At 49.5% G+C, this 23,519-nt stretch overlaps 1 protein-coding gene across 2 annotated transcripts in view; it reads right to left on the bottom strand.

Moving 5' to 3' along the window:
* MNT (MAX network transcriptional repressor) overlaps positions 1-14,198 on the bottom strand; it is a 59,287-nt gene extending 45,089 nt beyond the window's left edge. For both annotated transcript variants that reach the window (XM_053367193.1, XM_053367192.1), the window contains exon 1: positions 13,819-14,198. In XM_053367193.1, coding sequence (XP_053223168.1) covers positions 13,819-13,891 — 73 coding nt within the window. In that variant the 5' untranslated portion in view covers positions 13,892-14,198. The remainder of the gene's footprint in view (positions 1-13,818) is intronic.
* Between the last annotated feature and the right edge of the window lie 9,321 nt (positions 14,199-23,519).

Raw genomic sequence — 23,519 nt, forward strand, 5'->3', positions numbered from 1 at the left:
ACCCGAGGTACCACTGTATATCTGAGTTTCTAACACTTCATATTGGTAGTGAGTGACAATTTTAACCTGCCCAAGAATGAAACAAGAGCTGTATGCATACCATACATTTAAAGCACACCATCCACCCGCCAGAAAAGAATTGTGGGAACTGTAGTTTACCGCAGCACCCTTAAGAAACTATAATTCCCGTGATTATTATTTTTTTGAGGGGGTGCTTTAAAAGTATGATGTGTATGCAGCTCAGGTCACAGTGGAGGGTTCCCTTCCTCGAGGAAACAGAGGAGCCACACAGAAGGAAAGTTTTTGGAGGTTGACCACTGCGATACGTCTTCTACCTGTGGCTCTAGGGATCTCTCTTAGCCGCAGGAGTGACTCACGCCTGCCCAGCTGGGTGGAGAGTTCAGGTAGGCGTCACCTGACCTAGATGGAGGCTCGTACCCACTGAGTCAGCTCCTATCCCAAAACATTCTTCCCACTTCCTGTTACATAAACATGCCCAAAGAGTTACGCCAAGACGTCACAAAGTCACGTTCCGTGGCCGGCTCAACAGGTGGCTACCACAGGTCAACCTACGGGCAATGGTGCTACTTATGAGGAAGAAGTCTAGGGGTCCTCTCGACAGAACTGAGCATGGGAGCCCTGCAATGCAGCCAGGCTGCCTTAGCACATGCAGAAGTGAGGGAAGAAACGCAAACCTGTAAAAGACAGAATCGCCCTCTCACCTGGTCAGAACATATGAGGCCAAAGCAGTGCTGGAAACTCAGGTGCATAATCCAATTGCTAGTCTCAGGCTAGAAAAATAAATAAAATCTCCAGTATACAGATGCACATGCTCTTAAAATTAGAAAAGCAAGACGACCCAGAGGCTAGCGCTTGGGATATGGAGCTGGTTTCAGCACCCTCTTCACAGCCTTGTGCATCAGTCTTCCAAATCCCCTTTCTGCCAAATGGGTATGCTGGTCAGTATTGCTTATCCACAATGCAAGGATGAATCCCAAGGCTATAAAACACTGCCATGAGGCACCCCCTTAATATCCCTGAAGGCCTAAGCCAGGTGTCCCTTCCAGATGTCTAAAACTACCTAACTGTCATCATTGCCAACGAGAAATATTTCCTAAAATGCAATTTGCATTTTCCCAGAAATCAGTCCTCCTGCAGCAGGGATGGGGAGCCTGTGGCCCTCCAGGTGTTGCTAGACTACACCTCCCATAACCACCCGTCAGCATGGCCAATGGCCAGGGATGATGGGAGTTGTAGTTCAGCAACAACCTGGAGAGCACCATCCTGTCTCCCTGGGCCTAGGGGCCGCTGAAACATCTCCATCACCTCTGATCACACTACAACTGCAATTTTGCTCAATAACCACAGGCCAAAGAACTTTGCAGGGTCTCACTGCCCATTCCCACCACACCCCCATGGATATCCTCTCAGGAAAAGTGTTAGAAACTCAGATATATAAGTTAAGCACCAAATGGCTCCTTAAATCAAGGTCGCAGTCGCCAGTGGTACCTCCAGTTATGAACTTAATTCATTCCGGAGGTCCATTCTTAACCTGAGGTACCACTTTACCTAATGGGGCTTCCCGCTGCCACCGCCACGCGGTTTCTGTTCTCATCCTGAGGTAAAGTTCTTAACCTGAGGTACTACTTCTGGGTTAGCGGAGTCTGTAACCCGAAGTGTTTGTAACCCGAGGTGTTTTTAACCTGAGGTACCACTGTATCTGGGACGCGGGTGGCGCTGTGGAAGGTCGGCGGTTCGAATCCCCGTGACGAGGTAAGCTCCCGTTGCTCAGTTCCAGCTCCTGCCAACCTAGCAGTTCGAAAGAATGCCAGTGCAAGTAGATAAATAGGTACAGCTCCGGCGGGAAGGTAAACGGCGTTTCCATGCGCTGCTCTGGTTTCGCCAGAAGCGGCTTAGTCATGCTGGCCACATGACCCGGAAAAACTGTCTGTGGACAAACGCCGGCTCCCTTGGCCAGTAAAGCAAGATGAGCACCACAACCCCTGAGTCATTAGTGATTGGACTTAACCATCCAGGGGTCCTTTACCTTTACCGTTTACCACTGTATCTAGTTGCCCTTTGGTGGCAAGACAGCTCTTATTTTTCAAATGATGGACTGACTGTGATTGATACTCAGTTAAATATCTGACTAGTTCAGATGATAACCTTGAGCTAAATTAAGAACTTTGAGAACTTAAAAAAGTAAAATCACTTAATCCAGTCCACATCTATTTCGGCCTATTCCTACCTCTTTTTCTTTTTTAAGGGTGACTGCTCCTGCTCAGGCTGCACAGAAATAGCAATTTGGTTCCAGAAATTCATTCCGATTGTGCAGATAAAATGTAACTGATAGAATTCTACAGGACGGGATATTAGTGTGTGAAAACAGTGTCCAGATCCAATGATCCCCAGATGGTGGAGATGTCAGGTGCCACCCTGGCACCAAGACATCTCCACTTGGTTGCAAGTGGTTGGACACCAGGTGCAAAATGCAAATTTCAAACACTGCTCTGGAACCTCAGAGCACAGGTTAATCCTCAAATCAGGGAAGCGCAACATAGATAACCATTATTCCCACTTTACAGATAGGGGAGATGGAAGACTGACAGCAAAACCATGGCTGAACAGCATTCATGCCACCATTTTTTTCGCTTTGTTTCTCAAGCGGCCCCCATCTCTGCCAGCCGGTTTGTCTGGGTTTTGCCTCAGCTACAGTAGGCGGGTGCCCCAGAACTGAGGAACAATCTCTGCTTTGAAACCGATTTCAAGGGAGAAGCCTTGAAACACCCAGAAGCATAGTTGGGACATTGGCCTCCAACCATCAAAAAGGAAAACAGAAAAGCACACACAACCACACACAAAGGTGACCTCAGGTGTGACTGGTTTTCCTAAGTAGGTGACTTAGGAAATGAAAGGTTGTTGTATTCTTTCCCAACTACCTTGAAAGGTAGGCTAGTGTTGCCTCAGTCAAGCTGAGAGCACACAAAGTCCTCAAGGAAGTAGTTACCAAAGGAAAAGCGCCCATTCTACAGATCCAACAACAGTAGAGACCTTATTTAAGCCATTGTTTTCCAAGGGAGTCATTGTGATAACTGCAGCAGAAGAGCCACATGGCCCACCTACATTATCACTTGATGGCCACGGAAGCAGCTCAGCCAAAGGAGCTGAGTCTTTTGCCTCCAGCCATCCTCTTCCACGAATCTGCCCAGCCCCTTAACCTAATGCCATTTAAGTCATTAGGAAGAACTTCCTGACAGTAAGAGCTGTTCGACAGTGGAATTTGCTGCCAAGGAGTGTGGTGGAGTCTCCTTCTTTGGAGGTCTTTAAGCAGAGGCTTGACAACCATATGTCAGGAGTGCTCTGATGGTGTTTCCTGCTTGGCAGGGGGTTGGACTCGATGGCCCTTGTGGTCTCTTCCAACTCTATGATTCTATGATTCTAGCCGCAACTGTGGCAGAAAATTCCCTAAGTTGATGATGCAACGAAGACAACATTTATATAGAAAGATAAATTCAGGTAACTGGGACACGAGTAGCAAGACCTAATTGTAGGTCATCTGAAGCTGGGGGTATGGGGGGTGTTAAGGGAGGGACAGTGCCTCTAACAAGGGACGTGTCACACTCCTTCTGGGGTCGTTTGTCTGCCTTTGGTCCCCCATCCTGCACTCAGCTCTCACCTGTGGCTCCTAGAAGATGTCAGCATGTGACAGCAGCCACATGGAGAAACGGCTTAGACTAGCCGACTAAGCCAGGCGAAGATAGCCGAACCCTCGGAGAGTTAGGGACTTCCCCTGGGTACGAAGACAGGTTCTTCTACCTAGACTCTAGGTACCCCATCGAGGAGAAGGAAAACTCTGCCCTTAAAACCTCCACTGCCTTGCGGGAAATTTTCAGAAGAAAAGGCTAAGGAGTAAACACTCCTTAGTGTTGGTGCTGACCTTTCAAACCCTAAACGGCCTCGGTTCAGTATACCTGAAAGTGCGTCTCCACTCCCATCGTTCTGCCCAGACACTGAGGTCCAGCGCAGAGGGCCTTCTGGCGGTTCCCTCGCTGCTAGAAGCCAAGTTACAGGGAACCAGGCAGAGGGCCTTCTCAGTAGTGGCACCCGCCCTGTGGAACGCCCTCCCACCAGATGTCAAAGAGAAGAACAACTACCAGACTTTTGGAAGACATCTGAAGGCAGCCCTGTTTAGGGAAGCTTTTAATGTTTATTAAAATTGTATTTAAATACAGACTATTGTATTTTAATACAGTGGTACCTCGGGTTAAGAACTTAATTCGTTCTGGAGGTCTGTTCTTAACCTGAAACTGTTCTTAACCTGAAGCACCACTTTAGCTAATGGGGCCTCCTGCTGCTGCTGCACCGCCACTGCACGATTTCTGTTCTCATCCTGAAGCAAAGTTCTTAACCCGAGGTAATATTTCTAGGTTAGCAGAGTCTGTAACCTGAAGCATCTGTAACCCGAGGTACCATGGTATTCTGTTGGAAGCCGCCCAGAGTGGCTGGGGAAACCCAGCCAGATGGGCAGGGTATAAATAATAAATTATTATTAAATTATTATATTATTACTATGGAAAGCCAGAGTGGAGTCCCTAAGGCAGTTGGGTGGCACCCTTTTCCAGCAACTCCTGCAGCCAAGCTGGTGCCAAACGTATTGCTCTGCTTTCCTTTGGACCACATCAGCCAGGACGAGAGGGGGGGTCTTGTCGTCTGGGCAGCCCAGGACCTCCATACACACCAACCAGGCTTGCACCCCACGGAGATCATTTCGGTGCTGCTAACACAGATATTTGACTTCACCCCTGGAGGCGCACTCCATTCTCTCTCGGGACAGATGGATGACAACAACAACACCTGTAGCTGCGCTGAAAGGAACAACTGCATCATCCTAAATAGAGTATGTCGGGGATTCCCAAACTGTGGTCTGCAAGATTCATTCAGGTGGTCCACAGTGTCAGTGAAAAGCAGTGGCTATGAACATTGTTCCTAGACCCTAGCAGTCTGCTCAGGTGGTGAGCAGGATGAATCAGAAGTGATGGAAGGGGAAGGTAACTATATTATTATTATTATTGAAAGTAACTATATTATATTATTATTATTATTATTATTATTATTATTATTATTATTATTATTATTATTTCCAAGATGGCAGACTTAGGCGTCCTCCAAGGTTTGCAGAAGTACAAAAAAAAGCTTTAGGAAACCCCCCCCCCAAAAAAAACCTCAGCACAGTTATGATTGAGTGTTCTCGGTTGTGCAGTGCTGAGCCTGAGCAGAAGCACTTCACTCACACACTGCAAGAATTTGTTGCAGGTCCCACCTGAATACTGCCATCTCAATTCTCCCAGGCCTTGGGTAACCCAAACGGCACTATCCATAACTCCACCATCCGTCCTCTGCATAAGAGACAGCTACTGGCAGATTCAGAGAAATGGCAAAATATGCAGGAGGACTGAAAAAGAAATTACGGGGAACATTGACCCTTAAGGGAAAACACCCGAAAACAGCCTAATGAGGACTAAGCATGCTCAACAAACACAGTGTGTGTTTATGGGGATGAAGAGATAATGGGAACACCTAAGGGATTGAGTAACGGAATGGAGTTCTTGAAAGAGGGCATGGTTGGCTGAGTGCCACCCTGAACAGGCATGCACTACACATTGCAACATTTTCTTGCAGGCTTCAGGTAGGATGTCTCTAACGATCGTTTATCCCAATGTTACCCCTCCATTCCATTGATTTATTCCAAGAATTTGCAGGTTTTACAGCTGCGACCTTCCCCCATGTGCTGAGAGCCTTCTGTTGCGTGACCATCCTCCAGTGTGATGTAGTAGATTTAAAAGGGATTTGTGTCAGCACCCCACATACTATATTCCTCACCTGCATCAGCTCACTGGGTGAACTTGGGCCAGTCGCTGTCTCTCAGCCTAGCCTACCTCACAGGACTGTTGTAAAGATAAAAGGAGGAAAGGAGGAAAACAATGACCACCAGCTCCAGCTCCTGGGAGGAAAGGCTGGATTTTAATGGTGGTGATGCAGCAGGAGAGGTAATAAAACCATGACGACAACAACATAAGGTGGGTGGAAAAAGAGGAATCTATCCTGCAGCTCTAAGGCCTCTTTCTTTTTGCTGTTGTGGTTGAATTTTAATTTCCTTCTCATCCACCTTTCCTGGAGTGACTCACTGCTGAGACAATACGTTTCAGGCTACCTCCCATCAGATATGACACACACACAAAACACAGACATTTGATCCTCCGCTGTGGTTGCAAAAGGTGTGCCCGCCCCCCTTGCATTGGAGAGGCTTGCCAACCATGGCCAGGAACAGGAAGGGAAGAAAACACACAAAAAAGGGAATTCCCCCAACTCTTTTGGCAAGGGATTTCACAGGGTGAGCAGGTCTAAAGGAATGGCTCAAAGATTTAAAGCAGGAGACCTTGAACCGCCCCTAACCCCACGTCACAGGAAAAAACAATCCAGATTTCAGAAAAGCGAACACAAGAGCTGTCAACACAGGTAAGGTGCTGGCGTTCTGTCCCATCGATGTGCAGGCCACTCTGCAGTGAAGCCCAATTATCGGCTCCCCGCCCCAAGGAGCTTGCAAATTAGAAACCACCCAGGTGTGTGTGAGAGAGAGGGGGACCATGGACGGAGACCGTGGTAGATGGTATTATAGGATGCCGGGGAACTGCACATGGGGCCTCCAAGCAGCTATTTGTTACTACTGATCTATAGGGGATGAAGTTGACTCGGTGGAAGAACAACAGCAGGAGCACCTTGAGGCCCTGAATCAAAACAGTGATTAGCGTTTCCCCTACCCAAGAGAAACTGTTTGCTCATTAGGCAAATGATGAGTGGGATCTGCGACAAAATGTCGCAGCGTGGAATTCTCCCCTCTCAGGATTCTAGTTGGACTCAGAAATGTCCACTTCCAGGATACTCCAGTTGCTCTCCCACCAAGTTTTCTAATTCTCACCCTCCACACACACACAAAAAACCCCAGACAGCATTCTGTGCCCATAGACCAGTATTATTTATTATTATCGTTATTTAATAGTTAAGCTTCTGTCCCACACTTCTTCCCAAGGAACCACAAAGCAGTGAAAACAATGACTATTATTTTAAAAAAAACAACACAAAAAAGCACACACCATAAAAAAACAATCCCATTACAGATGCAGACTGGGAAAGATCTCCATGCAAAAGGCTTATTGAAAGAGGAACGTCTTCTGCAGGTGCCGAAAAGACAGCTGACAGGGTGCCTGTTTAATATTTAATGGGAGTGCATTCCAGAGGGCAGGTGCCAGGACACCAAAGACCCAATTGCAATATTGTGTGGAATGCACCTGATTAAGATGGTAACTGCCAGAGGCCCCTGTCTGCAAAGCATAGGGATCAACTGGATACAACAGAGGGTGAGACCATATTTCAGGTACAGTGGTACCTCGGGTTAAGTACTTAATTCGTTCCGGAGGTCCGTTCTTAACTTGAAACTGTTCTTAACCTGAAGCACTACTTTAGCTAATGTGGCCTCCTGCTGCCGCTGCACGATTTCTGTTCTCATCCTGAAGCAAAGTTCTTAACCCAAGGTAATATTTCTGGGTTACGGAGTCTGTAACCTGAAACGTATGTAACCCAAGGTACCACTGTATCCGGATCCCAAGCTCTAGGGACTTTATACGCCAAAACCAGCACCTTGAGCCTAGCCCAGTAGGCTTGGGAGGGGGACAAGGGGGTCCTCCCTATTACGGACAGGTGTAGCTGCTTCGACCATATAAGCAATAACGGTCAAGAGAACTGAAACAAATGCAGAACGTGGTTTAATCATGCTAGGTAAAAGGTAAAGGCACCCTCACCATTAGGCCCAGTTGTGACCGACTCTGGGGTTGCGGCGCTCATCTCGCTTTATTGGCTGAGGGAGCCGGTGTACAGCTTCCGGGTCATGTGGCCAGCATGACTGAACCGCTTCTGGCGAACCAGAGCAGCACACGGAAACGCAGTTTACCTTCCCGCCAAAGCAGTACCTATTTATCTACTTGCACTTGACGTGCTTTTGAACTGCTAGGTTGGCAGGAGCAGGGACCAAGCAACGGGAGCTCACCCCGTCGCGGGGATTCGAACCGCTGACCTTCTGATCGGCAAGCCCTAGGCTCAGTGGTTTAACCCATAGTGCCACCTGCGTCCCTTTAATCATGCTAAGCCAGACACAAAAAGCCCCAGAAATACAACTGCACTTAAGTGGCAACTGGCTCAGTCAGGGCTGTGGGTTCGAGTCCCACATTGGGTGAAAGATTCCGGCATTGCAGGGGGTTGGACTAGAGGACCCTCATGGCCCTTTCCAACTCTACAATTCTAGGACTCTATGAAATTATTGTTGGTCAGGATGGAGAACACCCATCTCCTATCCTGCCAGATGCTCAGGCCCCAACATCCTGCTAGGGACCATTAGGGGTGGATGCCTTTTCTTCTGTTCTGCCCCACCTTAATTATTTTCTGGTCCAGGGAGTGAAGCAGTGCTTAGCAGCCAGATCCAGTCTGCGTTTTGATTTCCCAGAATGCCCCTGATGTTAAGTGTTGCTCAAGGGCATTGTGGGAAACCAAAGGGGGACCTAGACACAGCCGTCTGCTGCTTCAGGAGCCACTCAGAGGAGTGGGGCCAATCGGAGAACACTTTACCTAGCTCCCTCCCACCAAACCAGGAACCAGTCCAAAAATTTAAGGGCCTCTTCTAACCCAAATCTTGGCTCCCACATGCAGCAGCCAGCTAGAAGCGTTAGAAACTCAGCTATGTAAGCGAGGCACCAAATGGCTCCTTAAACCAAGGTTGCGGTCGCCAAAAAAGGAACGCCAAGTTGACATCACCTTGCCAACAAAGGTCCATATAGTTAAAGCCATGGTTTTCCCGGTAGTGATGTATGGAAGTGAGAGCTGGACCATAAGAAGGCTGATCGCCGAAGAATTGGTGCTTTTGAATTATGGTGCTGGAGGAGACTCTTGAGAGTCCCATGGACTGCAAGAAGATCAAACCTATCCATTCTGAAGGAAATCAACCCCGAGTGCTCACTGGAAGGACAGGTCCTGAAGCTGAGGCTCCAATACTTTTGGCTACCTCAAGAGCAGAGAAGACTCCCAGGAAAAGACCCTGATGTTGGGAAAGATGGAGGGCACAAGGAGAAGGGGACGACAGAGGACGAGATGGTTGGACAGTGTTCTCGAAGCTACCAGCATGAGTTTGACCAGCCTGTGGGAGGCAGTGAAAGACAGGAGTGCCTGGCGTGCTCTGGTCCATGGGGTCACGAAGAGTCGGACACGACTAAACAACAACAAAGTTGCCATTTTGGGGCGAGACAGTTCTAAAAGTCTTATTGGCCTGTGACTGATTCTCAGTTAAACATCTGGCTAGCTCAGATGGCAACCTTGAGCTGGCTTAGGAAGTTAGAGAACATAAAGAACAAGTCACACAATCCACATATATATTGGCCAATTCCGGCTTCTTTTTCTTAATGGCAACACAGACCATTCACAACGAAAGAATGTTCTTCACACCTGTGAGGTGGGATAAGTGAAGGCAAGCTGCAAGAATTAACTATAACTGTTGTTCGCTGCTTTGGGTAATCCACAAAAACAGGGCAGGGACTCAAACGATCCTGCTTTCTGGTTTCCAGAAGCACAACGCCTAACCACAGAGGATGCGCATGGCCCAGGTAAAGGCAACCTTTGACCGTCCAGCATGGCCAGGGATGATGGGAACTGTAGTCCAGGAACAAGTGGAGGTTCCCCACAGCTCACCTAAGCTTATCCATGGAATTGGCTCCAAGACAATTGGCTCCTGCCTGGCCACTGTTCCTCTGTCCCTAGCTGTCACTCTTCCCCTGCCCACCCACGAGATGTGGATTGAAAACCAGACTTCAGCACGGCATCCTAAATCTCAGATATTGCCCCCACTATTACGACTATTGGTTAATCAGGGTAGCTGATGGGTCTCAAACCCTGTGTGAGTTAAGGACTTCCCCTGCACGTGAAGACAGGAAGATTGAGCAGAGGAGACCAACTGTGGGTTCAACGGTCAAGAAGACGGTTTCTGCATGTACTGTAGAGGGAAGTAAGAGGCAGATGGGGCTTGTCCACCTGGGAAGGTAGCCCATCCAGGAGAAGGAAAATTGATCTTAAATCTCCGTTGCCTTGCAGGAAATCTTCGGGAGGAGAAAAGGCTACACAAATCTGGAGTGCGGTCCCTAAGATGGTTTAATGGTGCCTTGAAGGCCACCTTCCAGCAACATGTTCAGCCAAGCTGGTGCCAAACGCTTTGCTCTGCCATTTTTGGACCACACCAGCAAGGCCAAGAGGGAAGTATTTCTATCTGGGCAGCCCAGGACCTCCATGCACACTGTCCAGGCTTGCGCCCTGGGGAGGTCACTTCAGTGCTGCTAAGACAGCGGTTTGACCTCACCCCCGGAGGCGCACTCCATTGTCTCTTGAGACAGACAGATGCCAACAACAAGCTGTTTTTTAAATAATTGCACGATATATCATTGAGCTCTTAAGAGAAAAGCACGGCAAACTGTGTTCCAAGCCAGGAACCGATTTCATAAGGAAACAGGTACAACTGCGGTCACACACCCACAGGCCAACCTGCCTCCACAATGTTGCTTACTGAGCTATGAGCCGTATGTAAATTTTCAAAATGAAAGCTGTGGATTAATACGGGACAGGGTGAGGAGGAAGGAGATGGGAGAGTAGCTACATGATGGGTCTCAGATCTGCCCTACATACATAGCAGCAGTTTCCGTGCACTCTGACTTCCGTCACGGTGTTCCATTGCGCCAGAAGCTGTTTAGTCACGCTGGCCACATGACCCGGAAAGCTGTCTGTGGACAAATGTTGGTTCCCTTGGCCTGAAAGGCAAGATGAGCACTGCCCCCCATAGTCGCCTTTGGCTAGACTTCACCATCCAGGGGTCCTTTACCTTTTTACACAGCAGCAGTACTAATATAGTATGATGGCTCTGTAGCATAGTACAAATTCTTGTTTGCCTGCATGTCTGAAGCTTCAAGCCAATCAGAGACAGGTAAGAGATCTGGGTTCAAAAAAGTAAGGCGAGATTCCCCCCTAAATGCACCTAACTTTTATTTATCAAACAATATTTTAATTATTCTGCAGCACAGTCCACAGGCCTGGGGCTGATTGCAGGCACATGACTGTTGTTTGCTACAAGCCATAAACAGATAGTTGAAGGAGATCTGGATTAAAAGTCTATTTATGACCCCTAACAGTACAAAGCTATATCCATGCAAGCAGTTCAGAGTGTGCGCAGTGCTATAAATCATAATGATGATTAATGGGATGTAGGTCTGGAAGATCCCAAACTCAGCATCCTTCACCACAACCATTTTTAATCCGGAGCTCTCCTCCTTTCAGAATACAGTAGAAAGCAGCGTGCTGGGTTCCCCCCAACAGATCTTCACCAAATTAATTTTCATTGTCAATATTCCCAAATTCTATGTTGTCATTCCACGGAGCACAGCCCCAAGCTCTGAGCTGCCTGCATGGTGAATACAGGTCCTCACCACGAGCCCCGAATACAAACAAGAGGTCTGGAGTTTTAAAATCTGTTATTCAGATTACAGCAAATAAAATTAAAAAAACCGGCATGCTGGTTTTCAGATCTTTCCTGCATGCCATTTCACATCACCCTCGTTATCATCACCACCAACGTTCCTGCAGCACAAACAAGTGAGGGCAGGCCCTCCCCACCACCCTCGTGTACGCACAAGCGCGCGAACGGGAGAGCGCGCACACGCGCATAGTTGCAAGAATGAAAGCGCGCATCCAAGCAGCAGCAGCAGCAGCAGCAACGCCACCAAAGAGGGAGTGTCCCCAGCGCACGTGGTCGAGGGCAGGGCCTTGACACGTCACCCGTTCCCCGCTAACCAATGGAACGGGCCTGGAACGCAGAGCAAACACGCAACGTTCCAAACCTGGGGGAGGGGGAAGAAAATGAAAAGAAAAAAAAAGATACAAGCGACGCCAACGTTCCATTGTGCGCTTAGATCTCGACCACGCGCTAACGCAGCATCTCTCCGGAATTTTAATGTGTGCATATGTGTGTGTGTAGCGTGTGTATGCGGGGCGGAGGGGATCGGTTCCTCCCGCATGCAGCAACAGCCCTTTCTGGATCTCTCCCAGCAGATTTCCCAATTAGGGGAGCGGCGCATCATCAGACGAAAGAGGCGGAAATAGTTAAAAAAAAAAGTGCATCATATGACACCCCCTCGCTCCCTCCCTCGCCTTAAGATCAGGAGCGCCAACAGCCCCGCCACCGCCCTGGAAAAGCCTCCGTCGAGAACGAGAAGGAAACGCTTCCCCTCCCCAAAAGGAAACCCAACAGATTCAAACCCTCCCCACAGTTGCTGCCTAATGAATAACTGATCCTGATGATAAATCAGGAGGCATCGTCAAAAAAACAGAACGGGGAAGCAGCAGGGAGGAAAGGTTCCTATCTTTTTTCTATTACGGTTTTTTTTTTCTTTTTGGCGCATAACTACATGACATCGTAACCCACCCTCTGATCCAGCCCGCCTCTTAAAAGCCTGCGCGCGCCTCCTTGCATTCACTATGCGCCTTAGAAAGTTTAAGAAGGAAATAATTAAAACCGTGTGAAAAGGACGGATCGCTGCCGGATGCATGAATGAAGAACCGCAAGAGCAGGCAGAGACCCAAGCATAATTAATTATGGCTATTACGTGGGCTGCATCGGTTAACTACGTCCGTGTTGCAAAGGCTCGTTTTTCCTTCCCAGCCCTCCTTACACTGCAGGGCGGAAAGGGGTCAGGTAGTTTATTTTTGGGGGGTGGCAATAAACGCGAGCACGGGAATCGGAGAGAATCTGCCCATCCGCAGGAAATGAATGGGCTGAATTATTTTTTTAGTATATACATACATGCATACATACAAACATATCTCGGCTAGCATGTGTCAGCAAATTCAGAGTAAACGCAGAATGAAGCATTTAGACCACGTTGACAGGCTGCTCCCGCCCCCGGCTGTAATCCTGGACGCATTTACCTGGGAGTAAGTCCAATCTAACACAATGGGGCTTGCTTCTAAGTAGACATGTCCACAACGCGCTTGTTAAGCGAGGCAGCCTGCTATCCTCACAACCGTCGCCTCGTTAGGCAATCTCATATTTTTCTTAACCCGGTGCAAAAATATTTCCGCTCACCCCGCCCAAATGTTCATTAAAACGAAACAAAAAAGGGACATTTTACAAAAACGGGAGGAGGGGAGGAAGGAGGGGAGAACCAGACTAGAAACCCCCACTGAGGGAACCGACGATAAATCAGAAGACTTGATCATCATTGCAAAATCTGCGCTACGGAGGAGAAAGCAATCGTAACGCAGTGCAATTTTTTTTTTTTTGGAAGCAAAGCGGGGAGGAAAAACTCACCTCCTAACCCGCCAAAATAAATACGGCGGCTTCAGTTGGGGGAACCGACGGGCCCCAAGCCCGAGGCGCTGTTTGCTCGGCGGCGAATCCGAGGGGACTTACTCGCGTGTCAAATGCACGCGCAAGGCTTTGCAACCCGAGGCGAAAGCGCTGCAAGCCTGTGACAAGGGGGAGTGAAATCCCCGGGCTTCCGACGAAAAGGCGACTCGCCTCGCGCTGCAAAGTTGGTTTCTCTTCCAACAATCAAAACCCCGGGGGGGGGGGAAATAAGATAAATCCCACCGCGTGCATTATTATTTTTTAATTATTCTGCGTTTCTTTCAAAAAGGAGAGACACGAGATCTTAATTCCCACCACCACCCCTGGCTTACCACGTGTTTTCTGTTGTTGCTGAGCTTGCCATTCTAGATACCTGGCCGCTTCTAACAATGTCTCAATGCTCATTTCTCGGGGCTGCGTTTCGGCGAAGGATCCAAAGTCTTGGGGAGACTTATTTTAAAAAAATAAAATAAAAAAAGTGGAGAAGGGAAACTCCACGCTGCCTCCCCCGCGGCAGGATCCTTTAATTTTAATGTCGGGGTTTGGTTCTTTTGCAAAGGGGGAAGAGGGAGGGGGGAGGAGGAGGAAAAAAATAAAGAAGCCGGAGCCAGCCAGGCGATCGCCCCCTCCGCCCCAAGCCCCTCTGCGAACCTTCCAGACAAGGAAAGGGCTTTGTAACAAGATGGCGATGTGTAACAGAAACACAACAAGAAAAAAAGGGACTGACACTGCCCTCAGCTACTATAGGGAGAATTGCAGGCAAAGCCCGGGCTGGATTGCAGCGCTTCGCCGGACGGGAGCGCGCCTGCTTGCTTTTCCTTTTGGGTGTTTTTTGTTTGACAGGACGGGAGTTTCCGCTTAGACGTCTCGGCGCAGCATGGCACGATTGTGAAAAGAAACAAACACAAAGCCCTCTTCCTGGGCGGTGCCGTTCCAGGCTGCACGTGGAGGCGGGCATGCTCGGGTGCTTTCCTGCAGGCATTCTTTGCACGTAGAAAACTAGGGTGTCGGGTTCAGCCTAACGCTGGGCTCCAATTATTTCTTTTACGGGGGCAGCCTGCACCCTGAAGCGTTAACTGCAACACACAGATACACACATTTCTTCCACCAGGCTGCATTTATAAATTTGGCCTATTGGGGTGCATACACACCATATATGGAAAGTACATTTAAAACACATGCCCAAGAATGCTGGGTCTGTAGGGGATCCACAATTCCCCCTAGAGAGCTACAATTCCCAGAGTTCCCTGGGAAGAGGATATGAATGTTAAACCATTCTGTGAGGGGAAGGAGGGTCTTGAGGGTCTTGTAACAGCTCTCAGCACCCTTCAAAAACAAAACCTCCCAGAATTCCTAGGGGGAAGCCATGGTTGTTTCAAGTACAGTGGTACCTCGGGTTAAGTACTTAATTCGTTCTGGAGGTCCATTCTTAACCTGAAACCGTTCTTAATCTGAAGCACCACTTTAGCTAATGGGGCCTCCCGCTGCTGCTGCGCCGCTGGAAACCGATTTCTGTTCTCATCCTGAAGCAAAGTTCTTAACCTGAAGCACTATTTCTGGGTTAGCGGAGTCTGTAACCTGAAGCGTATGTAACTTGAAGCGTATGTAACCCGAGGTACCACTGTAGTATGATACGACTTTAAATGTATAGTTCAAATGGGGCCTGAAAGTCAATAGTCAGCAAGAGGGGACACAATGCAACTTGCCTCTTTTCCCAAAATTTGAGGCACGCAACCTCTTCAGTAGACATCCATATTTTATTACTGCATATAGCTTTTAAATACTGTTGATTGTATCCATATTTTGATAACTCTGTTATGTCTCCTTGTTTTTAAAGACTGCCGATCTTATTGGCATTTCCCCATGAATATTCACAGTATTTTACATAGAGCGCTCAGAGGTGTGTTTGTTTGGATTAAGCCACGTATAAAGCTGGCTAGGCAACGTGATAATTTTTCTATACTCCTTGTCTGCTAAATAGCCTTGGCAGGAAGCAATGATTTATGGGTCAACATGAAAGACAAGGTTCCTGTGATGGGTTTTGTTGTGTCCACATATTTGCAGTGCTAATTATTAATCCGTTAGGTGCTGTTTCATAATCCTTGGGCAATTTGGCCTATTAATAGGTATCAATAAACCTGCCCTTCTAACTATCTTTTTGTGTATGTCCCTTGATCGCAAATTCTGCTGGATTTCGCCCCAGATCACTGAGCTGGCACAGAGGTCTCACTCATCATGGGAATCTTACCCAAACCAGACTCCTTGCAGCTGGTGGTAACAACTTTGTGTGGGCCATGCATACCAATGTAAGTATATAAGTAGATAAAGTAGGTAAAGGACCCCTGGACGGTTAAGTCCAATCAAAGGCGACTATGGGGTGCGGTGCTCATCTTGCTTTTCAGGCCGAGGGAGCTGGCATTTGTGCACAGACAGCTTTCCAGGTCATGTGGCCAGCATGACTAAACCGCTTCTGGCACAACGGAACACCGTGACGGAAACCAGAGTGCATGGAAATGCCGTTTACCTTCCCGCCATAGTGGTACCTATTTATCTACTTGTGCCAGTGTGCTTTCGAACTGCTAGGTTGACAGGAGCTGGGACCGAGCAATGGGAGCTCACCTCATTGTGTGGGTTCAAACCACCGACCTTCCAATCAGCAAGACCAAGAGGCTCAGTGGTTTAGACCACAGTGCCACCCGCTCCCCGAGATAAATAGGTAGCACTGTGGCGGGAAGGTAAGCGGCATTTCTGTGCCCTCTGGTATGTCATTACAGTGTCCTGCTGCGCCAGAAGCGGTCTAGTCATACTGGCCACATGATCAGGAAAGCTGTCTGTGCACAAACGCCGGCTCCCTCGGCCTGATGGGAGGGGTGGATCTGAACTGATTCATCAGGGTTCATCTCATTCTTCTCCTGGAGAAGGTGCCACCTTCAATCCCCGCCATCTCCAGGCAGGTCAGATAACAATCCCCTCCTTAAATCCCAGAGAGCTGCTGTGGGTCAGTTTAGAGTAGACAATGCAGTAAGCCTGCAATTTATATGCATTTTTGTGCGCATTCAGCTTTACGCACGGGGCAAAATAAAAATTAGGAAATGGGGTCATAAAGGAGGCAGCATTCTAGGATAAATGACTTTGGCAATCCTACCTGCCATTGAACCCAACAAGGTTTGACAACACCTGATTTTGGATTTGGCACGATCCCCGGAAATGTAAGGTTCTGCACTTAGGCAGGAAGAACCAGATGCACAAATATAAGATGTGGGGCTTCTGGCTTACTAGCAGTACATGTAAAAATGATCTGGGGGTCTTGGTGGACCACAAGCTTAATGAGTCAACAGTGTGATGCAGCAGCAAAAAAAGTGAATGCTATTCTAGGCTGCATCAATAGAAGTATAGTGTCCAGATCAAGGCAAGAAATAGGACCACTCCATTCTGCTTTGGTGAGACCACACCTGGAATACTGTGTCTAATTCTGGGCACCACTATTTAAGAAGGATGATGAGAAGCTGTAATGTGGGCAACCAAGATGATCAAGGGTCTGGAAACTAAGCCTTATGAGGAATGGTTGCGGGAACTAGTTATGTTTAGCTTGGAAAAGAGGAGACTGAGAGGAGATATGATAGCCATCTTCAAATATCTGAAGGGGTGTCACATGGAGGAGGGAGCATGCTTGTTTTCTCCTGCTCTGGAGGGTAGGATTCGAACCCATGGCTTCAAGTTGCAAGAAAGGAGATTTTGACTAAACATTTGGAAAAACTTTCTGACAGTAAGAGCTGTTTCAGCAGTGGAAGAGATTCCCACGAGAGGTGGTGGACTCTCCTTCCTTGGAGGTTTTTAAGCAGAGGTTGGATGGCATCTGTCATGGATGCTTTGAATTTCCTACATTGCATGGGGTTGGGCTAGATGATGAAGAAGAAGAATTTGGATTTGATATCCCGCCTTATCACTACCCGAAGGAGTCTCAAAGTGGCTAACATTCTCCTTGACCCTTGGGGTCTCTTCCAACTCTACATTTCTATGATTCTATGTACACTACATAGTGAGAGCTGGACCATAAAGAAGGCTGATCACTGAAGAATTGATGCTTTTGAATTATGGTGCTGGAGGAGACTCTTGTGGGACGCGGGTGCCGCTGTGGGTAAAAGCCTCAGCGCCTAGGGCTTGCCGATCGAAAGGTCGGCGGTTCGAATCCCCGCGGCGGGGTGCGCTCCCGTTGCTCGGTCCCAGCGCCTGCCAACCTAGCAGTTCGAAAGCACCCCCAGGTGCAAGTAGATAAATAGGGACCGCTTACTGGTGGGAAGGTAAACGGCGTTTCTGTGTGCTGCGCTGGCTCGCCAGATGCAGCTTTGTCACGCTGGCCATGTGACCCGGAAGTGTCTCCGGACAGTGCTGGCCCCTGGCCTCTTAAGTGAGATGGGCGCACAACCCCAGAGTCTGTCAAGACTGGCCCGTACGGGCAGGGGTACCTTTACCTTTACCTTTTAGGAGACTCTTGAGAGTCCCATGGACTGCAAGAAGATCAAACCTCTCCATTCTGAAGGAAATCAGCCCTGAGTGCTCACTGGAAGGACAGATCGTGAAGCTGAGGCTCCAATACTTTGGCCACCTCATGAGAAGAGAAGACTCCCTGGAAAAGACCCTGATGTTGGGAAAGATGGAGGGCACAAGGAGAAGGGGACGACAGAGGACGAGATGGTTGGATAGTGTTCTGGAAACTATGAACATGAGTTTGACCAAACCGCGGGAGGGAGTGGAAGACAGGAGTGCCTGGCGTGCTCTGGTCCATGGGGTCATGAAGAGTCCTAAACGACTAAACAACATGTACACTACTGAGCTAGGGGAACCTATAGTCTGACTCAGGATGAGTCCCGTACAGGACTGCAGTGGGGGAGGGGGCCTTGTGCAATTGCCAGCACTTTTGTAAGCTCGACTTCCTCCCCACTCTGTCGCAAACGAGGTGGTCCTATATCTCCTCCTGCGGTTCCTCTTCCTCTTTGCCGCCTCCTTCCCTTCCAGCACAATCCCGACTCCGCCTCCCCCCCTCCCCGTTTAGACTCTGGCCCCGGCGCTGCTTCCGTACTCCGCCGCCGGGTTTTCCGGGCGATCCTCCCCCCCCGCAGTGCGTTCGCATGCTGCTGGAAGACGTCACCCGAGCTCCGGCCAATCGGCTCGCAGAACAACAAGGCATGGAGCAACTCCACATGGGCACTCTGCTGCGTGTGTCTCCGACGGCGTCCTCTTTAAAGGGACAGGCGCCCCTTTCGCCCGGAGTCTCTCCTGGCGCTCCTTCCCCGGCGTCCTCCCACCCCTCCGGCGCGCGGGGAGGAGAGGGGCACGTGGTCACCCCCGGTGAACTCTGGCGGAGGAGGCTGCGCTTCCATCTGCGTGCCAAAGGGAGAGAGAGAGAGGGTTTTTCCTTCCCACGCTGCCGCTGCTACAGGCGGCAAGAGGGAGCTGGAGCGCCCAGTGATAGGAGGCTGTGGAGGGGATGCGTCCCCTCCTTGTCAGCGCCGCAGCTCATCGCAGAGCTGCAGGATATGCCACGCACGTTTCGTTTTGTTGCAAGAAATCCGCTTCTGTTCTTGAAACCCAGGACTTGCGCATTGGATGCGTATGGGGCCAAATCATGAGCTTCTATATATATAAAATGAGCTTTTATATATATATAATCAGCACGTGTAGTAAGTAAACCCCACGGGGTGCAAGGGAATTTGCTCCCAGGAAAGCTGGAGACGGGTGTAGGATTGTGCCTTTCGTTGAATGCAAGCAGTGTAAGGTAGATTGTAAGCTCCTGCGGGCAGGGACCTGATCAGTCCAATGCTGCGCTCTCGCGCTCTCTCTCTCTCTCTCTCTCTCTCTCTCTCTCTGTGTGTGTGTGTGTGTGTGTACACTGTACTGTGTATATATGCAACAACAAAATAATCAAAATAATATTAATGTATTAATGTGACAGAGGTATTTTCCCCACACTGGTCATTGGGTAAGTGGATTCCTCCAGGTCTTATCTTTAAGGCTGCAGCCCTGTACAGCATACAGTTACCTGGCAAAAGGTCTCAAGCGAACTTAACGGCGTTTGCTTATGAGCAGGATCTCCCTCACTGAATTTGTTCCTTCTGCTGCCCCTGATGAGCCTAGGACGGTACTTCAGACCATTGGTCTATGTAGTTTAGCGTTGTCCACACCGACCAGCAGCCGATCTCCGGCGAGGGTCTTCCCTCCCCCCCCCCCAGTCCTACCTGGAGATGCCAGGCATTGAATCTCGGGCCTTCTGGCTGTGAAACAAGGGGTGCCCATCCACGGAGCCACAGACGTTTCGTGGCAATCTTTATATTTCATCCTTGTTTTTATGGTTTCACATTGGGACGAGAGACCGAGTGTTGAGAGGCCTGGGGTTGGACTAGATGGCCTCTGGGGATCCCTTTAACTCTACGATTTCATACGGCCAGGGTTGCAAGGGCGGGCATGGGAAGCTGCACAGTTACGGAAAGCCCTCCGCCTTCCTCCTTTTGCAATACTTGGAGGACAGGCGGCGGGGGGGGGGGAGAGGAGGCGTGGCTTGCCCCGATCCCACCCACGTGGCTGACTCTGCGGGAGGCGGCGCTTCGCCCAACCCCGGGACCTATCTGGGACAATCTGTCTAGTCATGGCTGGTTGGGAGCATGGCGCGTTGCATTCTTAAAGGAGCCTCGCCCTATTTCCACCCCGAAATGGGAGCGGGAGGGGGAGGAGGAAGCACGTGAACCCGGGATGCGTGATAAGGCGGGAGGAGGAGGAGGAATTATTTGTGCAGCAAAACAGGAAAGGCTGCTGGGGAGGCGCTTCGCAGCCGGGCAGAGGGAGGGAGCGAGGCACCGCCTGGTTTGCGCCTCCCTCCGATGGTGTCAGATGAGATCACATGCAGGCATGCGAGGCAGCCCCGGGCGGGAGCGAGCCGGGAGGAGGAGGAGGCGAGGGAGGGGGCAGCAGCGCGTGCGTGTTTTGCAAGGATGAATGACAGCCGGAAGTCAGGCTGCAGAAATCGCACCCCGCCCCCGCGCCGAGCAACCCTGACCTCGCTGGCTGGCTGGAGTTTCTGGCTTTCTTCTCCGGGAGGAATGCTTCTCTCCCCGTGATTCATTATTGCCCGACAAGATGCAAGCAGTCACAAGGAATAAATGCAAACGTCCCGATCGGGACGCAACAGAATTAAAAACAAACTCCCAGCCAAATTCGTAATAGGGTCCTGCAGTGAAGGTGCAAGAATGGAATGAATGTGGCAAGTACAGCGAAAGCGAAGCATCTCCGGAATTAAATCTTTTGACCGCCCCCACCCCCGAAGAAAATGCCTATACAGTGCACCCCACCCCCATAGACGATTGCAGACGATCTTGAAAATAATTCCATAATTAATTAAGTGTGAATGGTGTTGTTGTTGTTGTTATTGCTGTTACAATGTTTCTGTCCTATCCTTCATCCCAAGGAAGCCCAGGTCAGCAAACAGCAGAACAATAACAGAATCAGAATTGTAGGCTTGAGATGGGCAAAAAAGTTGTTTGGGTGGATGGGTCTGATGAGACTGGTAGGGTGGAAGGCAGGGAGAGGAACAGTAGGTGGCGCCAGAGCCAATAATAGGGAGAACTGCCCCCTGCTGCCTGGAACCAGAAGACAGGCAGGTTGGCGGTAGACTGAAATTGGTGGGGCAGTGTCCTATTTGCGCTCATGGGCCAGCCTCCCCTGTAATTCACACATGGCACATCCGCACCATATGTTCAAAACACACGGCTTCCCCCAGAGTGTTCTGGAAAGTCTTGTTTGCCACTCACAGAGTGACAATTCTCAGCATCCTTAAGGTTCAGTGTATGGTGTGCTAGGGAAAGGGCAGTGCTTCTGGTGGGGGGCACATTGTGCTCATTCTGGGGGTGTTTTTCCACCTTTGGCCCCCGCCCTGCACTCAGCTGTCCTCGGTGTCTCCTGGAAGCTGTCAGGATGCAACAGCGGCCACGCCTTGGGAAATGGCTTCGACTGATTGGCTATATAATAATAATAATAATCATAGAATCATAGAGTTGGAAGAGACCACAAGGGCCATCGAGTCCAACCCCCTGCCAAGCAGGAAACACCATCAGAGCACTCCTGACATATGGTTGTCAAGCCTTTGCTTAAAGACCTCCAAAAAAGGAGACTCCACCACACTCCTTGGCAGCAAATTTATTTAATATTTTATTTATACTCAGCCACTCTGGGTGGCTTCCAACAGAACACTAAAATATAATAACCTATTAAACATTAAAAGCTTCCCTAACTACCAACTGAGGGACGCGGGTGGCGCCGTGGGTAAAACCTCATTGCCTAGGACTTGCTAATCGTAAGGTCGGCAGTTCGAATCCCCGTGGTGGGGTGAGCTCCCGTCGTCCGGTCCCAGCTCCTGCCCACCTAGCAGTTCGAAAGCACCCCTAAGTGCAAGTAGATAAATAGGTACCGCTTTCTAGCGGGAAGGTAAACGGCGTTTCCGTGTGCTGCGCTGCTGCTGGCTCGCCAGCTGCAGCTTCGTCATGCTGGCCACGTGACCCGGAAGTGTCTTTGGACGGCGCTGGCTCCCAGCCTCTTGAGCGAGATGAGCGTGCAACCCTAGAGTCGGACACGACTGGCCCGTACGGGCAGGGGTACCTTTACCTAACTACCAACTGAGAGCAGCCGATGGGTCTCAAACCTTTGGTGAGTTAGGGACATCTCCTGCGTTTGAAGACAAGATCAATAGTGGGTCCAGCAAACAAGAAGGTGGTTTCTGCATGTGCTGTAGAGGGAAGTGAGAGGCAGATGGGTCTCAGCAAACTGGGAAGGTAGCCCATCTAGGAGAAGGAAAACACTGATCCTAAACCTCCTCTGCCTTGTGAGATATCTTCAGAGAAGAAAGGGCTTAGGAGCAAACCCTACACAAATCTGGAGTGGAATCCCTAAGGTGGTTGGATGGTGACTTGCACGCCTCCTTCTGGCAACTCCTGCAGCCAAGCCAGTGCCAAACCTATCGCTCTGCTGAGACAGAGTGACACTAACAAGAAGTTTCAGTTCCCAGGATTCTTGGGGGGAGATAGAGGAGAAAAAATATAGCTGATGTTGAAGCTCTAGGGCATGGGTAGGCAAACTAAGGCCCAGGGGCTGGATCCGGCCCAATCACCTTCTAAATCGGCCCACAGACGGTCCAGGAATCAGCGTGTTTTTACATGAGTAGAATGTGCCCTTCTATTTAAAATGCATCTCTGGGTTATTTGTGGGGCATAGGAATTATTTCATCCCCCCCCCCAAATATAGTCCCAGCCCCCCACAAGGTCTGAGGGACAGTGGACCGGCCCCCTGCTGAAAAAGTTTGCTGACCCGTGAAGAGTTTGCACCTGGTGACTTCAACATCAACCAAGCACTCTTTTTCTCTCATACCCATTGCTCTGTTTACCATCTAACCCAGGGGTAGTCAACCTTTTTATACCTACCGCCCACTAATGCATCTTTCTTGATGGTAAAATTTCCTTACCGCCCACCAGTGCTCAATGGAAGGAAGATTCAGCTTGTGCCATAGATCCCCCTACCGCCCACCTAGAATCCTGAAACGCCCACTAGTGGGTGGTAGGGACCAGGTTGACCACCCCTGATCTAACCTGATAAAAAGAGTGCTGGAGAATTCAAAAGTCTGCACATCGCTAGCCGCAGCAAGGGTGTGTGTGGAGACCAACCTGCCCCCATCCATTGGCCAACAAAGCAGCAGTTTTTCCGGTGCTTGCTTTTTTCCTCTGCCCTCCCCATGCCTTTTTCCTTTTGTATCTTGTTCTGTACAGTGCTTTTAAAATGCTAGGTGCTTAATAAGTATGATTGATTGATAGATGATAGATAGATAGGCGGGCCGATGCCCCCATCAGCAGTCTGACTACCACGTTCTGCACCAGCTGGAATGACTGCTGGGAGGAGCGAAGGGAGAAGAAATGCAGTGGTGCATCTTCAGCAGAGCAACCAGACGCCTTCATCTGCCCCAGCTGCAACAAAACATGTCTCTCCTGTATCTACA

This window comes from Podarcis raffonei, chromosome 15 (genome assembly GCF_027172205.1).
Source record: "Podarcis raffonei isolate rPodRaf1 chromosome 15, rPodRaf1.pri, whole genome shotgun sequence".
Taxonomy (NCBI): domain Eukaryota; kingdom Metazoa; phylum Chordata; class Lepidosauria; order Squamata; family Lacertidae; genus Podarcis; species Podarcis raffonei.